This window comes from Electrophorus electricus, chromosome 6 (assembly GCF_013358815.1).
Source record: "Electrophorus electricus isolate fEleEle1 chromosome 6, fEleEle1.pri, whole genome shotgun sequence".
Taxonomy (NCBI): Eukaryota; Metazoa; Chordata; class Actinopteri; order Gymnotiformes; family Gymnotidae; genus Electrophorus; species Electrophorus electricus.
In genome coordinates this window covers 15524455-15548610 of record NC_049540.1, presented here as the reverse complement: position 1 = coordinate 15548610, position 24156 = coordinate 15524455, and the positions used below count along the sequence as shown (strand labels likewise).

General features: G+C 37.0%; 1 protein-coding gene across 1 annotated transcript in view; it reads right to left on the bottom strand.

The window, feature by feature from the left end:
- fstl4 (follistatin-like 4) overlaps positions 1 to 24156 on the bottom strand; it is a 116818-nt gene that overhangs the window by 939 nt on the left and 91723 nt on the right. The window contains exons 7-15 of the mRNA XM_027011011.2: positions 16655 to 16821; positions 13049 to 13169; positions 12044 to 12205; positions 9271 to 9405; positions 7150 to 7176; positions 6450 to 6568; positions 5517 to 5666; positions 2558 to 2665; positions 129 to 238 (exon numbers count right to left, since the gene is read on the bottom strand). Coding sequence (XP_026866812.2) covers positions 129 to 238; positions 2558 to 2665; positions 5517 to 5666; positions 6450 to 6568; positions 7150 to 7176; positions 9271 to 9405; positions 12044 to 12205; positions 13049 to 13169; positions 16655 to 16821 — 1099 coding nt within the window. The remainder of the gene's footprint in view (positions 1 to 128; positions 239 to 2557; positions 2666 to 5516; positions 5667 to 6449; positions 6569 to 7149; positions 7177 to 9270; positions 9406 to 12043; positions 12206 to 13048; positions 13170 to 16654; positions 16822 to 24156) is intronic.

The window sequence follows — 24156 nt, the reverse complement described above, 5'->3', positions numbered from 1 at the left end:
GTCTTTTTTTTTGGACATAATAAGCACTTTATTTTAATTACGATTATAATTTTCCAATTTCTCCTTTTAGGAATTACTATGTTGATGAGATTATTGAGGTTATGCCCAGGTGACCTAGAGTTTCATACCTAACGTGGGTGATAATGAGGTTGGTGGGTGGGATATAGAAGTCTTCCACTCTTTGGAACTGTGTGCGGATGGTGCGATGCAGCTCCCCTACACTTGCCTGCACAATTACCTGAAACAGTGCAGTACTAATGTAAACAAAGTGTAACAGTAACATTTTAAACACTGACACAGAACCTGCTAAGCGATGCAATAAAAAGCAGTACATAGATGTAAACTGGATGCAACAGCTGTACGTAGAGGAAGAATTCACCTTATGGAGCTTAAAAGAGATTGAATAAATATAGCTAGGCCCTGCTTTTGAGATTTATCTCATCACCATGGTTAATGGAGTGTGTTTGCAGTCTCTTCTGCGAGTCCACCTAGTTGCTCTCATGACAGATGCTTTATTATGCCCTGTTCTTGGACACTGCCAAAACCAGGTGCACAATTAAATATACCCAGAGTTCACCAAAAATATCAGACTTCTTCAGAGTCCAATGCAAAATAAGAAAAGTGACTTGTTTTAGCAGGCAAAAACAAAGGCAAGGTAAAGATTAGAGAACAGAGATGAAAACTAAAGAAATTGCTATTTAAAAGGGCGTCTTTGAATTTAAAACTAATGTAAATTTAGCATGAAAGTATGTGTTGCTGGTTGCTAAATGTTGTTGTTTGATAATTCAAAAAACTTGCCTGCATTTGAACGACAGTTTGGTTGATTGATTAAAGACATTGTTATCCTTTGTTGTGATTTGTACTGGAGATACTGGTGACTATGTCACACTTCTCATTGTTTGTTTGATGTTTCTTCAGTTATATTTTGTTTTATTATTTCTTAAAGTATTTCAAGGACAGCCTTTACATAATGCATAAAAGTTTGAAACCTAGTCCATATGTTTTCAATTTCCAGATTGGATTCCTGTAATGCCTTACTATCTGATTATATCAGTAAATGCTTAAATAATGCTTTTTGATGTTTTAAAGGTGACCATTGTTATACATAGGCTGTACAAATGCAAACAATTCTTGACTCTGAGGGCAGGAAGCAGTACATATTCAACTAGAAAGAAGGCTTTTTTTCCTTTTCTTTTTAATTAGCATTTTGATCCTCAGTCACACACATAGCCAGAGTTAAGAACCCAATAATGTCTGTGACCATAATTCTATGAGAACGGCACTACAGAATCCTGTTTATTTAAAACACATATTTCATAATTTTACATAACAGATGTCTGTAATACAGTCTTTATAAGGCAACTGGTTCAGTTGATTATGGCTGCAAACTAGACAGATCTGCTTCCTTCTGTCAAAATCAGACTCTTCTAGCTGTGGGAACACAGCCAACCTAATAAAATGCTCTTCTATCTTACTACTGGCTTGTTTGCTTGTTTGCTTAATGCAATGAATTGGTGATCTAAGTTAGATGTTTGACAAAGGATATTACATAATTTGTAAAAAAAAAAAAAAAAAAAAAAAGAAGAAGCCTACTTGATATTGCACCACTCAAGAGGGGTATTGCTTTTAGCTTCCACAAATTGCAAATGCCCAGGTCAATTGCCGTGCTTCAAATGGTCATGACATTATCAAGCCATTTATATGTGGTGAGGATCTATATGCCCCACAGCCCATTATGTGGCTTCCCTGTAAAATCTGCTCCTGACCATTTGAGTGATTCATACCCTTTGTGGTAATTATTCATTACTATTGTGGCATGGTGTGTGTGTCCTAGCCTGAGCAAGCAGAGAGAGATGAGGCAATTTTCCACACATTATAGTAATATGATACGAATATTATTAAAACAAGCAGGAAAGAGTGACAAAAGGACCTTTTACTTCCTTTCTCTTTGTATAAAGCTCTTGGTTCAATGAGGAAAAAGTGTGTATGACATTACGATACCACCATGAGTGGAAAACCAGATGAGAACTGAAACATGTTCCCATGATAATAAGGTGGGTTTTTATCACTGTGTGGAGACAGCCTTGCAGTGTTTTAATGGAATTCTTCCTTTGTGAAAGAGAATAATAGGTGCTGTGTCCTACGGTGCTCCCCTGCCTATTCTGAACTTCTCACAATCCAGCGAAGTCATAAACAGCATGACGGTGGTCCCAAAAGTAAGACAACAGTGAGACTGCCCTACACCTAAATCCCATACAAGATGTGTTGGATTCACACCCAGAACATAGTCATTAAATATCTGTTGAAATAAAAGGGCTTAGTTACATTATTTAACTCCAGGGGGTGCTGGGGGTTGGTGTGCAAACAGCATACTAAATATGCTATGGTAATATATGGCAAAAGACATACATACATTAAAAGCAAATGTGACTATAAATCACTACCAGAAGGTTATATAATATAAATCTTGCATTAAGACAACAATGTTGGCCTTTGAGATTGCATGTGCATGATTAGTCCCTCATCTATTTAAGCCTCCGCATATCGCGTCACTCACCTGCAAGGTGGGATGGGTCTTCTGAATGTCTCCCCAGCTCAGCACCCACACCTGGTCATGGGACTTGTCATAGAAGAGCCTGACTGGCACTGGGTCTGTTTCTACAGCCTGTGAGGAAAAAGCAAAATAAAAAACAGACGGAACAACTGTAACTTGCCATGTGGTCAGAAAAACCCTCTTAACCATCCTTGAGGGGCAGTGCTGCACATGAAGAAGCAAACGATGAGCAGGAGTCATTTTAGGGGCCCAGAACAGTGGCCACTACCAATGGATCAAGCACTTCTGCAATAAGGGCTACACTGCGATCTACCCCGCAGTGATGAGGAACCAGGGTTAGGGGGAATATGGTGAAAAAGTGTTAATGACTTAAATCTGAATATACTGTGCTAACCATATTTAGTAATGTACTCTTTAAAATACATAAAAAGAGTAATATATTCAATATATATACACATTATGAATATATTTAAAATTTCAAAAGGTACATGTGTAGAGGTTGTGCTGTAGTACTATTTGTCGGTTTTCTGTCTGTATTCTGAATGCTGCTTTTTCAAAATGTATTGAGCTAAATACTTAATTTCTGTATTCTGAATACATATCATCGTTTACATGTTTTATGTTACAGCCCTACTCTGTGTGGAGCAGATATGCATGTTGGTTTCAACTTCTAAATCAGTGACTGGCTGACATGACTCACTCTAACAAATCTAATGTATTGGCTGCTTTGTTCAGTATTTAAAGGCAAATAATTAAATTCATGGACAAAAAAAAGTGATTAAGTGATTGCTTTGTTTCAAAATGAGAAAGCCATGAATTATAGAATTAAACAGAAAGTGTACTTATACAAGTACATCTTGTGCATTATGTATATAAACTGTAAGATTTTTGTCTCATATATCATCTTCATCTCTTAAAAAGTAGAGAGTAAGGATTATTATGCACATTAGGATTAGTATCTACATGTGTATTAAAACTAAAAGATACTCAAAGATTATTCAGAAAGAGAGAAGCATTCATGATATTACGATATCCATGTGAAAGACAATCAATAAAATAAGATGGAAAAATGGCGGACTTCCAAACACCTCAATGGTTCTCAGATTCTATTTAATTCATTTTGAGAAATACAAATAAGACCTGCTATATGAAGAAACTGTGTAGCTCCACTGAGTCAAAATTAGGAAATGAGAGTTTTCATTTAGAACCTCACATTTTTGACTACTCATGAGCTTGAGCGAGTATGGAATCATCAGTTCATCCCACAGAATAAACAGACAATAAAAAAACTGAAAAGGAAAAAAAGTGGCAAGAGAAAATTCCCTACTGTGGCCTGAAGATGAGGGAAAAACCTTGAGAGGACTCAAAACTTTAAAGGGGAACCTCTCCTCCTCTGGGTAGCACCACATGGTGAAGTGATAATATTAAATCTCAGTTGTTATGTCTCTACCCATTGTACTTATGGATGCCATGCAGTGTTAAACATTATACATCCCTATGCTGTATATTTTGTCTTTCTGTGCTCCTTGTGTTGCAAGAGAGAAAATCTACATTAGTGATTGCATGCTCATGATTCAGTGGTGTGTGATATTGTACAAGTTACACTGGATGCTGGATGTTTCTCATCACCCTGCTCTATAATTCAAGTGTGTTCTGCTAATGTGTTCAGTTTTATTTATGTATTTATACAGTAGGGTATTGTTTGTCATACTGATGTTGACTTACATATTCTAGTACTTATTGTTTATTGCACTCATGATTGTCTAAGATTTTATGTATTTTGTACTTCTAGGCATCAGCATTGATCCCTGTATTTCTACAGTATTCCAATTCATTGGTATATTGGACTCTAACCTACTCTACTGGCTAGGATGTATTCTATGAGTAAATAACAAAGCACCTTTGTAAGTCGCTCTGGATAAGAGCGTCTGCTAAATGCCGTTAATGTAAATGTAAATGTAAATGCAGGGAGTCTCAACACACTAGTCCATTTATTAGTAGTAGAATGCTGAGAATGTTTATGATTTTTTGCACTTTATTCTACCAGTTGGGGCATGATGTTTATTGTCTATAATCAGTTTAATTATATATTTTTTAATTCTTACTTAATTAATTAAATCTCAAGGCCAAATGTGAATCACTTTAAAAGGTCTACCTTTGATCACAAACTCCAATTTTACTAATATTTCTGTTTAAACAGTAAAAGCTGTAAACGTTCAGTTTATGAACAAAATGAACATTTTCAGAAAAACAGAGGATGGTACTGATTTATAGGCTTGTAATTATGAATGCTGGGTCTTGTTATCATATGTTATGCAAAGGAGGACTCATCACCAGGGGATGGCAGCAGGTAAATCATTTATCAGATGATCTACAGACATGATTGCAAAGTTGATGTTATTTGATAGCTGGCGGTAGTGCTCATCCTAAAATAGTTACTCTGAATTCTCAGGCAAAGGGGGCTTTCATATCTGAAGGCATGCATTAACCTTATCACACACACACACACACACACACACACACACACACCCTGAACACAGTTACTGTGTCCAACCTGCTACTATGAGCGGTATCTATGCTCTGTGTTGGAAAACCGTTTTGTTTTACTCTTAATCCTGTCACTTCCTGTTCTCACTCTTGCCTTTTCCACTTCCATCCATCTTATGCTGCCTTTTCTGCTCAGAATTGCACATTTTTTACTTCCTCACAGCATTGCTCTCTGTTAGAGCTGTAATGGATTCTTTACCTTAAAATCCCAAATTGCAATAATTTGACTATAACAAAAGGCCAATGAGTAAATTAAAAAGTATGTAACTAAGCCAGTCTCAACTTCTTTAAAATTAGCACAATTCAACAGAAAATAGAAAACAGATGCACACAAATAAACAAATACTAGCACCACATTGACCGCACTCCACAGCAAGCCAAACCAGTTTATGTTCAGTCAGAGGTGTCTGCCTACCTGGACAACTTTCTGTGCCTGGGTATCGATGACTAGCAGCCTTTTCTGAAAAGGTTGGGAGACGTAGACATACTTGTTCCGCACACTAACTGCTGAGCCCCACACACAGTGTTGGGGTGTAACCCCCTCACTTTTGGGACACATTTCCTCCTAGAAAACCATGGAAAAATTAGCACATTTCTTCTTCTTTCTTTCTTTTTACAGAGAAAATAATACATGATGGTTTGAAGCTATGATCTTTCAAAACATTGGTGAGGACTGTGCTGAAAGAGCTTTGAAAGAGTACTTGGCTTTGTGGACAAAGTGTAGGAAGATCTCGTTTGTGATCTACACTGTCTCCTTTGGATGACATGGCACTACACACAGATAGTGTATTCCAATATTGTTTTATACACACCTGATCCTGCCATTTAAAAACTGGGATGCAGATAATATTCAAATACAGGACACACTTGCCAAGTTTAGAGTGGGGTATGAATACTTGATAGTACAAAACACTCAAATAAGGTGGGATTTGAAAAATTACATGGTGTGTGTTGAATGAATGGTTTTGACAGTGAAGGGTCTGATATTTCACATTTGCATTTTGTAAAATATGGTACAATCCATGTAAAATATATAGTCTTATCTTATTTTGTTTTATTAGTTATTATTAATAAATTAAGTAAACGGGTAAAAAATCAATAAAATACTAATTTATCTCTATACAGCTTCAAGAAGTTTATAATGATAAAGTTTGAACATAATCTTCAAGCATTTCAAAATAACTATAATAAATAATTACTTTCTCAAGGAAAAGAGACGCACCCCCCCACACTCTTGTTTACACGTCTGGCTAACACTCTGGCACCTCTAAGGTGACACTGAACTGTTGATTCTCAGTGTTACTAAAAAATATTTTTGCCCTTTATGCTCAGCACTTTTAACACCTACATAAGTGGCCATAATCCTTTCACTTTGTTTGATATGCCTCCGAATCTCGCAGTTGCCAGGCTGCAGTATCGTGATCCCTTCATCAGAGAAAATGTAGAACATATTTCCCACACTCAGGCCTGGAATGAAAAACACACAATCATATAAATGATGTCATTTCAGCCAATATTCACCTAACACAGTATTCACATGCAGCAAAAGAGAGATTTAGGACCTAGTATAAAACTGTGCAGTTCTCAGTCTATTAAAATTGCTTGTGGATAGTGGAGCTAAAACTGACATGAAAAAAAAAAATGCAGTTGGAGGTCTGTCACCTGACGGCAAACAACAGCTGTTAATTAGCAGGTGCACACTAGCAGAGTAATGCTTTCTCAGACAGCAGAGTTGTCATGCTGTCAAAAGATACAAGGTGTAAAAGATACGTTCTCAGATAGGCTGTGCATGTTAGTGGTGGTGTTGATGCTGACAACTACAGTGTGGCAGTCAGAAAGCTCTGCTGGAGAAATTCACCCTGCCTCAAAGACAGTTCTCACACTTATTTCAGATGGACTGGGCAATGTGAGCTGAGCTGTGGTGGCTTTTTGGTAGTTACTGCTTACATACCTACACACATATGCACACACACAAGCACACACACACACACACACACACACACACACACACACACACACACACACACTCACACTCACAGTAACATTACCTTCTTCCCGCCACAGAATGTTTGCCACTGCAAAGTCCAAGTGCCGGGAAGTGTAAAGAAGAAAAGAGAATATATGATAAAAGCATCATTAGGAAGTCCATTTAAACTGAGGCTACTTGTTCAGAAATCTTAGCCCTTACATATTTCCTTGTCCACTGTACCCCTGTCCTTCTCAGATAACAGGGACAATTCCTATTAGTGTGACTTAAAGCAGTAAAGCAGAAAACCCCACAGTGTTTTTTGGCTCTGATACTACGATAACTTTATTTGAGGGAAGAACAGAACAAGAAATGTGATACCTTTCATTTCAAAGAATTTATAGATCAAAAGTTGTTTTACTGTATTTAAACGACTAATAATTGGACAAAAAATATTCACATTTGAAGACATAGAAATATATATTAATAAATGGTTCTGTTCATCCCATCCTTCTACGCAACATGAACTTCTGATCTTGAAATTCACACTACACCATCCATCGTTCTGAATGAGTGAGCACATTCAACAAAACATGCTGTAGACATTTGTATATTGGTTGTAGCATCACTCAAGTTATAAGACCTCACTGAATAAAAGGATCAAAATCTCACAGAAAGGTATAAACATACATTAAAATGATTAGAAAGCTTACAGAAAGTTTACAGTAATATATAAATTGAACTCTCATGCTCTTCCTGGCCAATTCAGTCTAGAATAACCTAGCTACAGTATTTAATGTGGTCCAAGCCTATCAGTGATTGTCAGATAATATATATACATACAGGGAGAAGAAGAGAATTCTGCTTCTGCTTTCGGTAAACTACTTTTTTCCAATTAGCAGACCGAATGTAGAGTGGCCCCATAAACTCCTACTTGTCATCTGTCTTGCGTTACTGCCTTTGCCAGGAAGACATTAAGTGTTTGTCCCAGAAACATTTGGCATGCCTCCAGAAACTTTTAATGCTTGAATGAATTAAACAGCAAGCTTTTATGTGTATATCTTTAGCTGAGCAAACCAATGGAGGCCTTGAAATGTGCACATTTTCTTTTCTGTGAAATCAGATTCTAAGCTTGTGCCTACAATGATCAGAGGAAGATTGCTCTCATGGGTCATAATGTAACATTACTAGTAAGTGAATAAATAAATGTGTCATGTTTGGCACCTCCTAGCATCCTTATTGTCATGGTTACCCTGCCTCGGGTATTTGTTTTGTTTCCGTGTTTCGTTTTCTCCACCCTTCATTTATAGCACCTGGGTCATGTTAAATTCTTTTTAGTACTTGTATTTAAACCCTGTCTTCTTGCCTGTGTGTTTGCTGGTCATAGTGATTCCTAGCCTCTGTGTTAATCCTAGCTGCTGTTCGTGTTCCAAGCCTTGTGTTTTCTCTGCCTGTTTTGTTATTTGCTAGTGTTAGTTCTTATCATTGCTTGTGTTTTTGTTATAACCTGCTACCCATTTTTGTCATCGTGAGTTTTGTTTTCTTTTTGTTGATCATGTATTCTTGGACTTGCATATTGGATCTATTACCCTGGACTGTTATAATGATTACGACTCTGGATGTGCCCATAATAAATCTCTCTCTTCTACATGTATGCGTTCACCTCCTAACCACTTATCATTACAAAATGGAAATACAATCTTTTGTTTACATCTCTTTTTTACACATAAATATGTTTTAGAAATAAATATTTTGTATCAAACTGTATTGCAAACCCATTTGGATGGTACTAAATTCAGAAGAAAATCTAGTTATGAACATGCCAAATTGAATAAAAAATTAAACAGTTAATTCCTCAGTCACACACCGATATGTACATGCCGAGAGAGATGGAGAGAGACAGAGAGAGAGAGAGAGTTCGAAAAGCACACAGTCTCTAAATTTTATTATATATGAGCAAATACCAGAATTAACATGTTAAATATAGCAGAGAATTAAAATGCTAATCCCTCGTGTGGAGCAGTGTAATACTGCAGGATTGCTTAGCTTGTATAGATGTCAGAGTTGTCAACTCTGACAGTCTTAGGGCCAAAAGAGAACTGGCCTAGGGCTTGGGAACAGCTATGTAGACCATGTAGGATACCGACTTTATAATACTTAGATCTAACTTTGCAACTGTCTCATTATCTATATCACTACTCACATGTCTTTCGTGCAGAGTCTTCTATGAACAGGGATGAGATGTCTTCATCCACTCCGACTTCATTTTTGGCAATGCATGTGTATGCTCCTGTATCCTCATAACGCACGCTGTTGATATGTAGCTCACTGCCGTTGGCTGAGGAGAAAACACAAAGATGGGATCTCTTAGCTGTGTAAAGCCACATCATGCCGAGTTTTCTCACTTGATGCAAGGCTCTCAACTGTAAACATGGGTTGGCATGCCACTGAAGCACCCTTGGTAGAGGGCACCATCCTCTACTCAGACTCCCGGTAGGATTCATGCTCGTCACTTGCACCACAGGGTGTAGGACTAAGGTACGAAAAACACTGTCTAAATTTTGTGAGGTGTGTTAAAAAAGTGTAAACAAGAAAGCTCACTATGAGGGGTGCATATCCTGAGAAAATCCATTCTCCCTTTACTATGAATATTTTCTGGTTTTGCTGCATTATAAAGCACTGTTTTTGTTTTAGGCTGCATATGTTGATAAAAATCACTCTGAATGGAACAGGCTGCTGTCTCATAACAAAGTGTAAAATGTCATAGTTTTGTAATGGTGAATGTTTTATCAAAGTGAAAATGGAAATGTAAAGTATATTGTCATGAAATCCATATTTTCACTGTACTGAAACAAGTAAGATGCTCTCATTGTATCGACTTGAACCATGAAATTTTGTGCAGGCAATTAAAAAAGTATTATTGAAAACTATGAAGGTGAGAAAATCTAGGTTCTAGCTGTTTAACCTCCAGGCAGAACTGTGCTATATGTGATATCCTGGGACATCTGTTGTGTGTTGGCCCTTTCTGATCTATGGGTGCATCCTCAGATCTATCGCTCCCCACCACAGCTGCCTTGATCACAATACAGAAATCTTTAAAACACATCCCAACTGAAGAATGCCTGAGTCTGATATTGCTTTCATGTTTTGTGTCAAAGAACTTGTGCATGTCCACTGAGCTCTTTTATTCACTCTCTTTCTCTTTCTCGTTCCACAGCTTCCCTGGTTCTTCTGTCTTTCCTTTTACCTCAGCATCCTCATAGCATGCACTTTTTCCTTTTTATTCTTTGAAGTGTGGACTTGATCTCGATCCCTCTTCCTGGGAGACTTTCATGAGCTAAAAGCACCTTCACTTATACCAAAAATGCTATTCTGCAGGGAAACTGCAGCCTGCAGCTTTCAGTTTCAAATATTATGTGTATTCTCCTTCAATATGCATCCTATTATTGTTTGTACTGATAACTCTTATATAATTATTACAAATATTAAACATGATGAATTATAAGTGAAATGCATACATGAGGAAAAACAATCTATGTGCAATCCATAACAGCACTTTGGCCTACATATGGAAATGAATTTAGGAAAATTAAAAGTCCCACTTCAGAATCTGTTTTAGTACTAGGCAGAGGAACCATAGCAATTACAGGAACCAGGAGTCTGAATTCCATATTGCTGACCATGCAATTTGAATTAATATGAAAAAAAAAATAGACAAAGGTGACTACACGTTTGAGAAACAGTATTCACAAGACATCTGCAAAGTCTCTTTATCAGACATATTCTGATTGCTTTTGTATTTGGCTTATCCTATAGTTTATCTTGTAAACTATAAAGGTCAAATCACAGTTCCAGACTTTAGGTTATGCCTTCCTCTAGATTAAATTTATAGCCTTAAATTGTACTGGATTAGTATTGCAAATACAATTAGCACTTCACACTGCATCAAGAACTAACAATAATCTCTGTCTGAATAACCATTCCTGAATGGTGTAAACTGAAACATCAGCACATAGAGGAAGATGAATGAATAAAAAGGCATATACCTCTCCGTTGGGCCCTGCTGAACTACTTGAAAATAACCATTTACCCCATTCACCCAGTCAGTAGACCTGAATCGAAAGCACTTCATTTTCATACTGAACTATAAGAAACCCGCACACTCTCAAGCATCTGATGTCGATAACTGCCTATTACAGCAACTAATGACCCAAACACAGCTAGTAAAGTGCCTTCTAATGAGGGGGGTGCTCCATAAACGATGCTCCACTGTGGTCCTGCTGAAATTGAAACTGCCTTTAAAGAGAGGGGCCCACGTGGCTGACCACAGTACATTGGGCATTTCATAGAAAGCTGTTTATATTATCATTACCCATGCAGGAAACCTCCCACAGAGCCAAGTGCTTGACTAACAATGGAACTTGTGTAATCTCGGGATTCTTGAGAGGGCTGTGTGGCTGTGTGGGTTCTTGAATGCTTATAACTGTGCTTCAATGCTTTATTAAATGATCTAGACAATCACAAAGGCATAGGATTTAAACAAGTCTCTCTTTCTACGAATAAAATGTTTAATTCTAGGTCAATATGAATCAGCAATTAAACAGATTGCTGGGGGGCCAAGGTGGTCAAGACTCACCTAAAAGCCAACTGTAAAAGGAAGGCTATGTGCTATGGGTTGGTATTGTATTCTGTAGATGAATCTATGTAAATCTTTCTCTTACTTAAAACAATGATCCAGGGCTTCACTCATAGAACCTGATCTGGATAAGAAAAGCCTTAACTCTTATTTCTTTAAAGTTTATGCTAGCTACTAGATGTAGTACAGCCAAAACAAATGCTAGCATTTATTCATTGAGTGGCTAACAATGAAGACTAATGAGGAGATGTATCATTGTCTCTCATGTTTCAAGCTGCTTCCTACACACTCTTTGTGTAAGTGGAAACACAGCTAGAAATTTTCAGGTTGGAGGACTTACCGATGAGCGAGAGCTGCTTAGAACTGTAGGGCTGCAGATCGAGGCCATTCTTCAGCCAGGTGAGTTTGGGGTTGGGAATGCCATCAGCATGGCAGTGTAGACTGGCAGCTACACCAGGTTCTTGGGCCTGAGTTTCTGGGTAGACCAGTATTACTGGAGGAACTGAGGAAGAGAGCAGCAATAGAGAGGGAGAATGGGAGAGAGGGAGAGAGACAGAGAGAGAGAGAGAATTCCTCCTGTTTATCATAATTCTCAAGTACATGTCAGTGATGTGTGGTAAGGGAGAGAGAGAAATAAGGATGTATTGCCTTCAAAAAACAAAAAAACTTGGATCCCACTCAAGGTCTCTAACACAGCTATATCAATTTTCAGTTAGCCCAATCCCCCTCTGATGAAACATAACAATCATGCTTATTGTCTCTGTTGTTTGAAAATGTTTTTCTGCATCAATTTTTTTTTCTGCATATATCACACAGTAATTAATCAAAGCACTAAAACTGGATAGTTATCTTTTATTTGATAGAGTATTCTGTTTTCCAGGAACCTTTGGCCAAAAAGGAGGGCTGGTTATAAAATAATTTAGATAAAAAGGTCCATACAAATACCTGGTATAAATATGTGTTGTTACGCACTAGAAGCTTTAGAGTTCTCTGTAGCCTTTGGCTTTTGAATGTAAAAAATTAAGTTTATTTGCATGACAATAAAATAAAGAAATGCAAATACGCAAACGCACCAGTACTGGTATGCACTAGAAGTAGTAGTAGAATGCAGTAATGAAGTAAAATGCAGTAGAAATTTGTCATGAAGTGTTTAGGCTTGAAGTACTAGAGAACCACACCTTAGTTTTAGTAGTGGACTGAAACAATAACAATGTAATTAAGTGGTATATTGTGATATGTAGCTATATATTGTACATTAGTCCCATAGTCTGAAATGTGAAATGATCTATTTCAAAGGAACATCTAAAACAAAAAAGTTAGATGTGAAAGATGTGCTATTACTAACCATTCACCTGCAGCACATGGGTCTGGGACATCTCCTCGTACCCATATGCATGACAGCTGTAGTTTCCCATGTGGATGGTTATCACCTTGGTAATGTAGAGGGAGCCGTCATCACCAAAGTCCTAATTGAGGAAAAGGGAAGAGGAAAAGAAGGGGACAAAACAACAGGGAGTCATGGGATAGATAGACTATGAATCAACAGCGTCCCGTGAGTGAGCGGATGCAGGGGTTTGTGTCACCCTGTCATGCTTCTTTGGGCTGATAAATGGCAAGGGTTAAAAATATAGCCAACATTAACGTGATTAATGAAGGCAGTTGTTGTTTTTCAGGGATGTTACAACTCACCTGGGGTTTTAGTGTGGCTAAGGGGAGATTTAGGCATTAAACAGTTCTGTATTTGGACGAGCTGCAGAAGATAAGTGATTCTGAAAAACTAAAAGGCCGATTTGGTACCATCATCCTCTCACATGCAGGTTACTGAGCTAAACTCTGTGGTTAGATGGGGCACTGCAAAGTCCAAACCTGACAGGCAGGACCAAGCACCAGCCAAGATTAAGAGTTGTCTATGGGTCTCTTTGCATCAGGCCAGAAAATTCCCACTGACTTTGTTCATATATGCTGAGTTATTACTTGATTAGTTATATCTATTATAATGCTGTAGCTGCAAAGTAAGGCAGTCATACATTTTACAGCCAATTTGTACATTGTAATCCATCCTCCTGGCACCACTAGTACACAATGAAGTTAACTGACCATACAAGAATTCTGTTCCCTGTGTACAATTTGCCAGCATGTGTTTTAACCACTTATGAATAGAGAATAAATGGATACACACACACAGACAAAACATTCAGACAAAATATGGAAGAACTGTGCAGAGAACAAGTTACCATTAATCAGTTAACTTCTGAGTACATAGAACTGACCTAAAAAGCAGTGTTAGCTTGTATGTACAGCTATAGGTATAGCTATAGAGTGCTAAACTAGCAGCTTGGTGCTTATTTGTATCATTCTGGTATATTCTGGTAAACCACGACCAAGAAGTTAATTTTGTCTGTCATAGTAGTAGCTGCAACAACTTTGCAATCTCTGAACAGCTAAGAATTAATTTGTGTAATGTCTCAAGTAATGATCTTTGCAAAAATGTTCAGAAACAACAAAAGTGGTATACCACTCAATTGACAAATAAGTTTACATATATCACTATACTAGGTCAATTGTGAATTGAATTATGTGTTGGCATAATGAAACTAATATGCAAGACTGCATTTGTATTCAACTTTTAAAATAATGCATGCTTCAAAGGAATATTTTCACATACAATAAGGAATTTATTTGAAATTAAGATATCACATGACCATTTCAGTATCATTAAAATGGATTTGATAGTCATGCATTTGATAGTTCATTTAAATTCAATATATTGAATGGGAAACATTCAGAACAAGAATTTTTGTCTGTGAGGAAAGTGCAAAGTCCGAGTCTGATGTGGCCTTTACTTTAATACAATGGTTAACCCTAATCAGCCCTCTCCATCTCTCAAAATCACAGCATCATTTGTAAAAAGAAAGCCACTCAATATGTAAACTGCCCAATTTCACAGTGAAATAACATACCGCCTTTTGTTACACAGAGTAAAGAGGTCTCATTCAGTCCACAGGAAATTGCCTTTCAGGAAACCATAAAAAGTGCCTTTACTGTGAGACATTTAATCACATCGTAATGTGTGGCGTGGTTATTGATTTTGAAATGCATGCAGTGTTCTTAAAACTCAGACAATATGTAAAGTAAATACAAATAAGTAAACCAGAACATCGGTACTAAAAATTAATTGCTAGGGAAATCTGTTTTGTGTGACAGCATAGGTGTGCATAAAACATTTTGCTGCTATTTGGAAAATTACTTAAACTCTATGCTGCTACTGCAGTTCTGATTATGTAAGCAATACTTGTGCAGCATGTGTATTGGTGCATAATTATGATCATATCATGAAGTTAAATCATAATATCATAAAAGAGTTTTGTTAGAGTTTGCATCTATCCACACATGAGAATATGAACCATTTATTTATGATATGATTTAAGCACTTTTACACCTTTAAAATAATTTAAATGGCTCACGCATGGTCTATAAAAGATGGTTAGATCAATGACTTAATTTTTCTTTTTTTTGTAGTTTTATAAGATGGTGTAGTACTGTGGTAAACTATTAAAAAGCAGAATATTATTAGGTCATTAATAGGTAAACCCTTCAATGTGACTACTTTTTCTGCATCTTGCTTTTCTTCAAATTTTGTTAGAACTGAAAATAGATAAATAGTATGTTGGACAAAAGGCAGGGCAAATCCTTCAAAACAATATGGGATTTCAGCTGACCAATCCTTGCCTTGTAATATTCAGTAAATTAAGAAAAGACTTCACTGAGCCTGCTTTATTTTAAGAAATGTTAAGGCGTATTTATAGTGCAACAGACAAGAATATAAGAATTTGAAAGGGTCAGCAGTCAGTGGAGTGCTTTAGGAAAGTTAAAATCCTGCACTACAGACAACTGTCTCAGTACTGATTTCCCATCAGCAAGCTAACGCCAGCTAGCTACACTGAGGTTTATGCCCAGTCCACCATCATCCACAGGTAGCTACACAGTCAGATAAATATTTATTTGAGCGCATGTTAAAAATTAGTCTTAATCTCCATACATGTGATGCTTTTATGTTTAGCAAAAGTAAATGATGAAAACATTAGCTACAGAAGAATCTGTAGATTTGGCAGTTCTGAATGTACATGTAAACAACCAATGTATAAGCCCACAATCTCTTGTTCATATTCTTGTTGGCCTGTCTGCTATTGTCACTGTAGCAACACATAACAAGCACTTAATTAACAGCTTAATTAGAAAATTCTAAACAGCCAGTGGACAAACACAGACATGCAGGTAAACTGAACAAAGCACTTCATTAAACCAACAGCCATTCCTAATACCAACATACTGCCCTTTCAAATCTCTTTCTATTTTTTCTCTCAGTTTGTGGTCAGCATGGCTTCTGAACTTGCTTCTGAGACCAAAATCGTTATTACTTGCAAATATAATGAATATACTGGCTATAATGCAAAGTTAGTATGAGTGTTAATTAGACAAAAAATGAAAGCCTCTTGCACAATATGATGTATGCTTTTATTAGCATTTATAATTTTATTTTTTATTTCTAACATTTATTTCATTGATAAAAATCAATGGAACTGGACTCCAATTGAGCCCCCATACTCTGAAATAATTATTAGCTAGTTCAGCAGCTGTCCAACTAAATTATGTTGGAGTGCAAATTTCTGAAAATACTTCCTTTCAAAACTTAATTTTGAATTTCACCAATTGGCCATTTCATTTATATCTAAAAAAAAAAAAAAAAAAATTAGGCCTCTTTTGATTGCATAACGGAAATGGCCATATGAATAAAAGCTTCACCAACTGCCTCTTCACTTCATATTCATGTTCATTGTCTGGACAATAATCTAGCGTACCAGCAGCTAATCTTGGTAAGTCTAGATAGCAGTTACTATATGCATTGGTTTGACAGATCACTTTTAAAAATGAACCAGATATGAAGACTCACGTTAATGTCTTCTAGGTCCAAGAAGTTGAGTACAATGCCATTCCTTTTCCAAATGATTGGTGGCCTCAGTGTCCCCTGAATAGTGCAGGACAATACTGTGCTCAGGCCCACAGTCACAGTGGTAATGCTTACCCGTTCTTCCTCGGGGAGACTGAGCTGAACAACCTCTGAAAAAGATGAAAAACCAAAATAAAGATCACTGTTCAGTGTATGCCCACAACAGTGTTTCAAATTGGTTTTTAATTTCTTGAAACTCAAAAAGGGCAAAATCACCCCCTTTCACCCAACCAGTGTAAAGGACTGGTAAAAGGATACCATAAATCCTGCATGTGTGATTGACCCTGGGTCAGTAATGGTCTGGATCGTTACAGCAGAAACACCTTCGATTGCTTGATGTACATTGATTCCTAAGATCTGACAGAGAACTAAATTGGGTCATCTCAGCATAAGTACCAGAGCTACCTTCACCGGAAATAAATGCTTGAGGCTCTATAGATCTTGCCATAAATTATGAAATAATATGCCCAATGTAATTTTGGTTCTGATCAATGTGATTACATGTTTTTACTCATTGCTAGTAATAGAAAGTTATGATAGTAAATTTACTTAAAGTTTTTTTTTCAAGTACTACACATTTAAAGCACAATACATGAATGTTTTTTATTATTCCATCAGTAATAGAAAGAAAGGTAGTGAAGGCTTATTGAATGTGGGAATGTGCAGAACCAAAATGAAAACCTGTTATCTAGCCAAGCGTGAAATAATTAAAAAGCAATAAAATGAAACTAAAGTTAATAGAAAAACACAAGCAACAAAATAGTAATAAAAAAACAGAAAAACAATGTACCTGAGGAATATGAAACGTTATATATGTGCTGGATATATTGCTTTCAGTTTAAAAAAAAAAGGCTTTATGGCATATAAGAGCTGCATATTTCATGTTGTATTGCCAGGTTAAGTAGATAAACATAAACCAGGCACTGAGCATTATTTAGACAATTAACATGAAATATCAGGCTGCTCATTAGAAGCACTAGAGACATCTCACCATCGCAGAGGCATTTGCACACAGGCTCTCAAATCTCTGCAGTGGATCTGGAAACTTTATTAGATGAACCACTATGTGACCACATTAGTCAATTTAAAATATAAAAAAAAAAAAAAAAAAAGCATAACACTTGCCAAAATAATAATAGATTCACGCTTAAGGGAACGATTTGCAGGTGTCAAATGAGAGATCCCCAGGTGTGCACATACAGAGATTCCCCCTGTGCCAAGAGTCATAATAAGAGACGTTTTGTTGACTCCACAATGTTCATATGAGTTATATACAGGGTTTTTTAAACTGAAAAACAACACATTTCTGGAGCAATATACTTCATACCAACAACATTCGCCTTTGCCAACCCAAAAAAGCAAAAACACACCTAGTCCGTACACACACTCAAGTTCCAATAAAGAATGAAACAGATTTTCATGTTCATTCTGATATTTTAGTATATTTAGGGAATATATTTTATGGGAATGCATTTCTGGGCTATACAATTAGCCTTAGGTGTGACATTACTCTGGCTGAACAGAAAATAGAAATGACATCATCTTCACGGAAGGACAATTATTTCATTGCACATGGCAGACTTGTTTAGATGTTGGTAAATTTCTTTACAGGTTAGTTTAAGAGAGAAAAAAAAAACTTTTTTGGCCATTTAATTTAGAAGAAATTCAATATGCAAGTCCAGTTGAAAAAGCAGCATTTCTCTATTTATGCAACATTCTTTAAGTGAACTCTGTAGTGTTCCTCAAACCATTTAAGTGCGTGTTTTTACAGACACTTGAAAGTAACATTTTAGTAATAGGACAACATGCTCAGCCATGATCAATGTCATCACTGTTTCGACTGCCTTGGGCCAGCACTGATGTATTTGAATAAATGAGGCTGCCCAGTTCTTTAGAGCAGAGAGCACCTTGTGAGCTGATTGCTGCGATATTGAGAGCAATTTAGTATGTATGCCATGCAGGGAAAAAAAAATCCTCCTCTACTGAAAACATCAGATGCATGCCGGCTTCCACCATTATGTTTGCCTGCTGGTTCCAGGTACATTTAATTCCTTCAAATAAAGAACTGTAATTGAGGTGACAGGCAGGGCCGCACGGATCAGGCTAGCGCCGACCCCAGTGCATCGATTCGTCACAGTGAGGGGGACATCCAGCGCACTACACCTGATCCTCCTGTCAAATTAGAATCATGTTTGCCATTGCTGCAAGTATACCATGGTGAAATTACTTGTTTGTGGCTAGTACTAGACAACATGGAACATTTCTCAACAGTTGGAATTGGTACACAGTGACTGGCCAAAGAATTTCATTTTAGATGAGCTATTGAACTGTCTCAAAGACTTCAAAGATACTTGTACGTATATTTAAACGGATTTCATGTCAGTCTTTGACATAGTAACCACTCAGCCACCAAAGCACTCTCTTGGATTGTGATGCCACACTAACACCAAACACCAAAAATAAAATGCAGCTTTCATGATTCAGTCACTGCTTTACTGTTAATTCCCCACCCCAGCCACTGAGGGTGATACAAAGCATGATTCCTGGTGCCACGTTCAGTTTGCCTACCAATTTGTTGCACATCCGCCATGAAGAATGGTCCTATTTGACCAAATGATGATGGCCTCCTCTCTGGAAGAGACACACAAATTACCCATCTGCTAGCCACTGTGGCGCTCCCCACTGGAGAAGGTTGACATGACATTATCTCTGTAATGACTCCCATCTTCTCTCCTCATCCAAATATAGCCAAGCTGAAGTAATTGACTTTTCTGGAATTTGCAAGTTATTGATTCATCTTAGCTAAACATTGCTGGTAAAAGAGAAAGTGTTGCTATATGACCAAAAAAAAACCCTTCACAAATAAAAAACCTAAGTAATCAAATACAGACTATTTAGTCTCTGTGTGTGTGTGTGTGTGTGTGTGTGTGTGTGTGTGTGTGTGTGTGTGTGTGTGTGTGTGTGTGTTTAGTAGCATATGGTAGTCTATATGTTCCTCAGGTAAGTGAGATACACACACCTGGCTATCCATATGATGTAAAAGAAAAAGCTGCCTTCTTCCATGGCTCCATGGTCCAGTTCTGATATTCACATGCCCATTGTAAGCACTTTCCTCTGTGTACAGGGGTAAGTATGGGAACTCTGACTGTACATGCCCTATACACTGCAAGCTGCAATACACTGTGTGTTCTGCCATCTTTCTATCATAGTCAACATGATCTTTTTCAGCAATTTGTGCTACAATAGCTCTTTTGTGGGATAGGACCAGACGGGCTAGCATTTGTTTCCCATGTTCATCTATGACCCATGTCAAAGCTCCCTTGACCCTGTCACTGGTTAACTGGTTGTCTTTCCTTGGACCACTTTCCTTGGAATAATTGGTTGGTACATATTGGGAACACTACACAAAATCTGCTGCTTTGGAGATGGTCTAACCCAGTTGCCTAGCCATAACAGAGATCCACACTGATTTTTGTTTTATTTCCTGCCTGGGGTTCCATGGAATGCTGGAATAATACAGACCTCAGTTGTAACAGTAGCAACTTGATACACTGCAACTTTATTCAAATTGACTCTGGAAGTGGGAGGAACAGTGGATGTCAATTTTTTTTCTCTTTCTCTCTCTCTCTCTCTCTCTCTCTCTCTCTCTCTCACACACACACACACACACACACACACACACACATCATTTCCATCCTTTCTCCATTAATCCCAAATATACTAGGATTAAACAGTTTTCTTTTCTTTTTTAAAAGAAAACTATACTGGTAAAATGTAGACTCTGGGAGCAAAACTTTTATAAGTATTTATCGAGACTTCGTAGTACTGGCCGAGATGAAGGTTTCCCCATGGCATCACATTTTCACACTACCTTTGGAATAAATTAAGAACAGTAATTAATGACAGCACATTTCCTGTGTAACCCTGTATGTGTTAAAGTAAAATATTCTCTGTAAAAACCTAAAACTCCCACATGCAAAACAACTGCTGGATATCCAAATATTGTAAGACCTATGACTGCTCTTCTAACATTTCTGTGATTCCACTGTTTAAAATGTTTTATTGAAATGTGTCCAGTGAATTCTCCAAACAGTAAGTCTTGGACACAATAGGTCTAAAAAAATGAGTGAAAGTCAATCTGAGTGGAAAGGGCCTAACATGCCTAACATGTCTGAGCTGTGGCTGGAATTGGAATACAATTTTTGGATAGTCTGTTATTGCTGAAGGACAGTGGTGTTGAGGATGGGATGATCAGTTGCTCCAATTACTTCCACTGTACTGTGCCTCCTAATCTTATTCATATAAGTGGGCTGATGCACACTCCTGAAGTAGACACTCCTTCAAGAGTTTTTACCCGTGGTCTTACCCACACTTACACAGAAACACCAATTGAAATGTTTCCCCTGGAGGGCAATATATATATATATATATATATATATATATATATATATATATATATATATATATATATATATATATATATATATATATATAATATTTAAATAAATAATTGTGGCAGAAAAGTTTTTACTCATAGGGACCTTCACTAAACAGCATTCTGCAACTGTAAATTATGACAGTTCAAGGTTTAGGTCAAAAAAGCAAATGGGTTTTAAAATACATACACATGTTTCTATGTCAATATGCATTTGGGTGAATGATTGATACAATCCCAGAGCATGTCACATTAAGATAACTTATAAATATTTTACGGGCCATCAATAAAATGTGTCAGCAATGCCTTCAGAACCCGTAGGCTAAACACTGAGAGTGGAGCAGTAATGGTGGCAGCCTTACTTTGTAATGAGAGAACAGTGCTTAGCATCCCTCACCACAGCAGTCCCAATGGGCCACATTAACCAGCGGGGAGATGAAGGGCAAATTACATGATTAATTGCCTACCTGAGGGTTAAAGAAATGTTTACTGAAACAAGAGAAGTTTGGAAGTTGCCCTATGTTTTAACCTGTTAATTATTATTGTATAACAAAAATGGCAGCAAATTTGCATAAGTGCTCCATGCTTGCCACAACATCTAAAAGGTCAGTATAGAAAGTAAAATCATAGTTATTGTCTGAATACCAAGGGTGCCATTTCACCTCTTCAGCTGCATTCATATTCAGCCAAGGTTCTTGATGCTTCAGTCTTTTTTGGTCTCTTTAAATGGAGGACAGAGCATCATAAAATATGGAAAAGAAAAGCAATGGAGTGTGAACATATTGACTTTCAGCTGAATATGGTGCCAAGCACTAACCGCTATGAATAACAATCATTTCTGCATTCAGATGTGGGCTGGCCCTACAGGGCATGGGGTTAGCATTGCTTTGTAGTTGAAGATGCTTCAGTGTTTGTTAACAGTAACTGTAATTTCAGAACTGACAGATAGATTTATTACCTTTTTGACATATGAGCTTTGATCCTATCTGAAAAATTCAATGTTCTCATTCTTGCAGGAACAAAAGCTGTACCTTAGCAGTGTTGCTCCAGTGCCAGGTGGTGCACCGCTATGGGTTCTGTGCTTCCTCTATGGGTTCAATACTTCCTATACGGGTTCTGTGCTTCCTCTTCTCTACTAAGTGTGTTTGTTTGTGGTAATGATTTAATTTAATTTTGGCTTGCTTTTATTGAGTACAGACAGTGCACCAGCTTGGAAACAAAATAATGGCCTCTATAGGGATTCTAGATAAAAAATAATCCTTAAATAAACTGATAAACTTCTGTAAAAAAACACTGGTTTACATAATGCATCTGAATGTACTTCTAGTTCATCATCAGTCTATGAAAGGAAGGAACTTAGTACTGTGATTTTTTACTGAATTATGGCTAAATAGATGCTACAAGGACTTAATAAAAACAGTCACAGGCTTGTGATAAATAAGAAACTGTTCAAGTGCAGAAGGAGATGAAAGTCACTTATTTTTGTCTTACTGATTAAATGTTAAATTACATTAAATTCAACTTTATCTTTGTGCTAAATACAATGCCAATGAAATACAGATAGCATCGTATTGGTGGGCAGTGGTAGCTCAGTGGTTAAGGTACTTGACTTGTAATTGGAAGGTTGCTGTTTCAGGCCCCACTGTTGGGCTCCTGAGCAAGGCCCTTAATCCTCAAACTGTACTCACTCATAATTGTAAATTGCTTTGGATAAAGGTGTCTGCTAAATGCCATAAAATTATTGGTAATGCAAATACCAATGTATGTAGTGCAAATGGGATGGGTCTGAATGACTGATGCCTTAAATGAATGGAGTTGATGATATTATAGTGTAAGGGCTCTGCAGACTGTCTATAATTAATTAAATGAAGCGCAGTTCAGGGATTGGTTAATGAGCTGACTGAGCAGAGGGAGGAAAAAAAACTGTTTCTGTAGGTTATTGTTTAAAACTCTGTTTGTGTAGGTTATTGTAGCACTTCCCAAAAGGGAAAGGAGTGAATATTCCATGGTTGGAGTGTGAGGGTGGAAGATCTTAGTCATTCTCCAGCCTAACAGACTGTTAGAAAGAAAATCTGAGGTCCAATTACAAAGACATGTGCTGACACTAAGACTGATGAGCTTGGAGATCAGTTTCGATGAGCTAACCATGTTAAAATCTGAACTGAAATCATGAAATGACATTCTGATACGTCAAGACATGGTACTGGCATCCTCTGTTGACCTGTTCGGACAGTAAGCAAAATGAAAGAGATTGAGTGTTGAGGTCACTTCCTGTCATAAACGGCACTTGTTGTTTTCAATTTATTTATGGGATTTTATGGTATTTACCCTTTTCTGGAAAACTTAGTTGGTCAAAAGGTAAAGTGTTTACCAATGTAAAAACAGCACTAGTGCACAGAACTGAAGAAAAGCTAAACAGTAACACTGCAGTATGGTAAAAAATAATTTTAAAAAAGGAAACCACTATACTCTATATATTGCTTTGTGTGTTGCCCTATATAAAAATGTTTACACTGCTTTTTCTGGGGTGTTGATCATGCAACAAATACATGGCCATTACAATGGCTATTGTTTTTTTTCCCATTTGGGCACTGAATATTGGTTCAGTGTTTTATACATTTCATTGCAGAGAATGCATTACATTCTTAAAAGCTCTAATAACAAAACAGGCTATTATTATTGATCTGTTTTTACACATAGCTTTGGCTTCTCCTAGCTTAAAAGGTATTCAAAAAGAAGAGTTACAGAGCTGCTAGAGCATTTCTCAAAGTTATGCTCCTATTATTCACCTATGATACACTCAGTAAAGTTAAAAAATCATTACATTTTCCCCTGCTCCCATTGCAACTAATGGATTTGATCAAAGCTCCATAATCAAACCAAATATGTTCATGCACTGAACTAAAATGTGAAGATTTATCCATTGTTTTATTTTATGATCATCTTTTTAATGTGTGCCTATTTTGTATGCATTTACTCTGTATTCTCCTACTATAGAAATATTTGCACA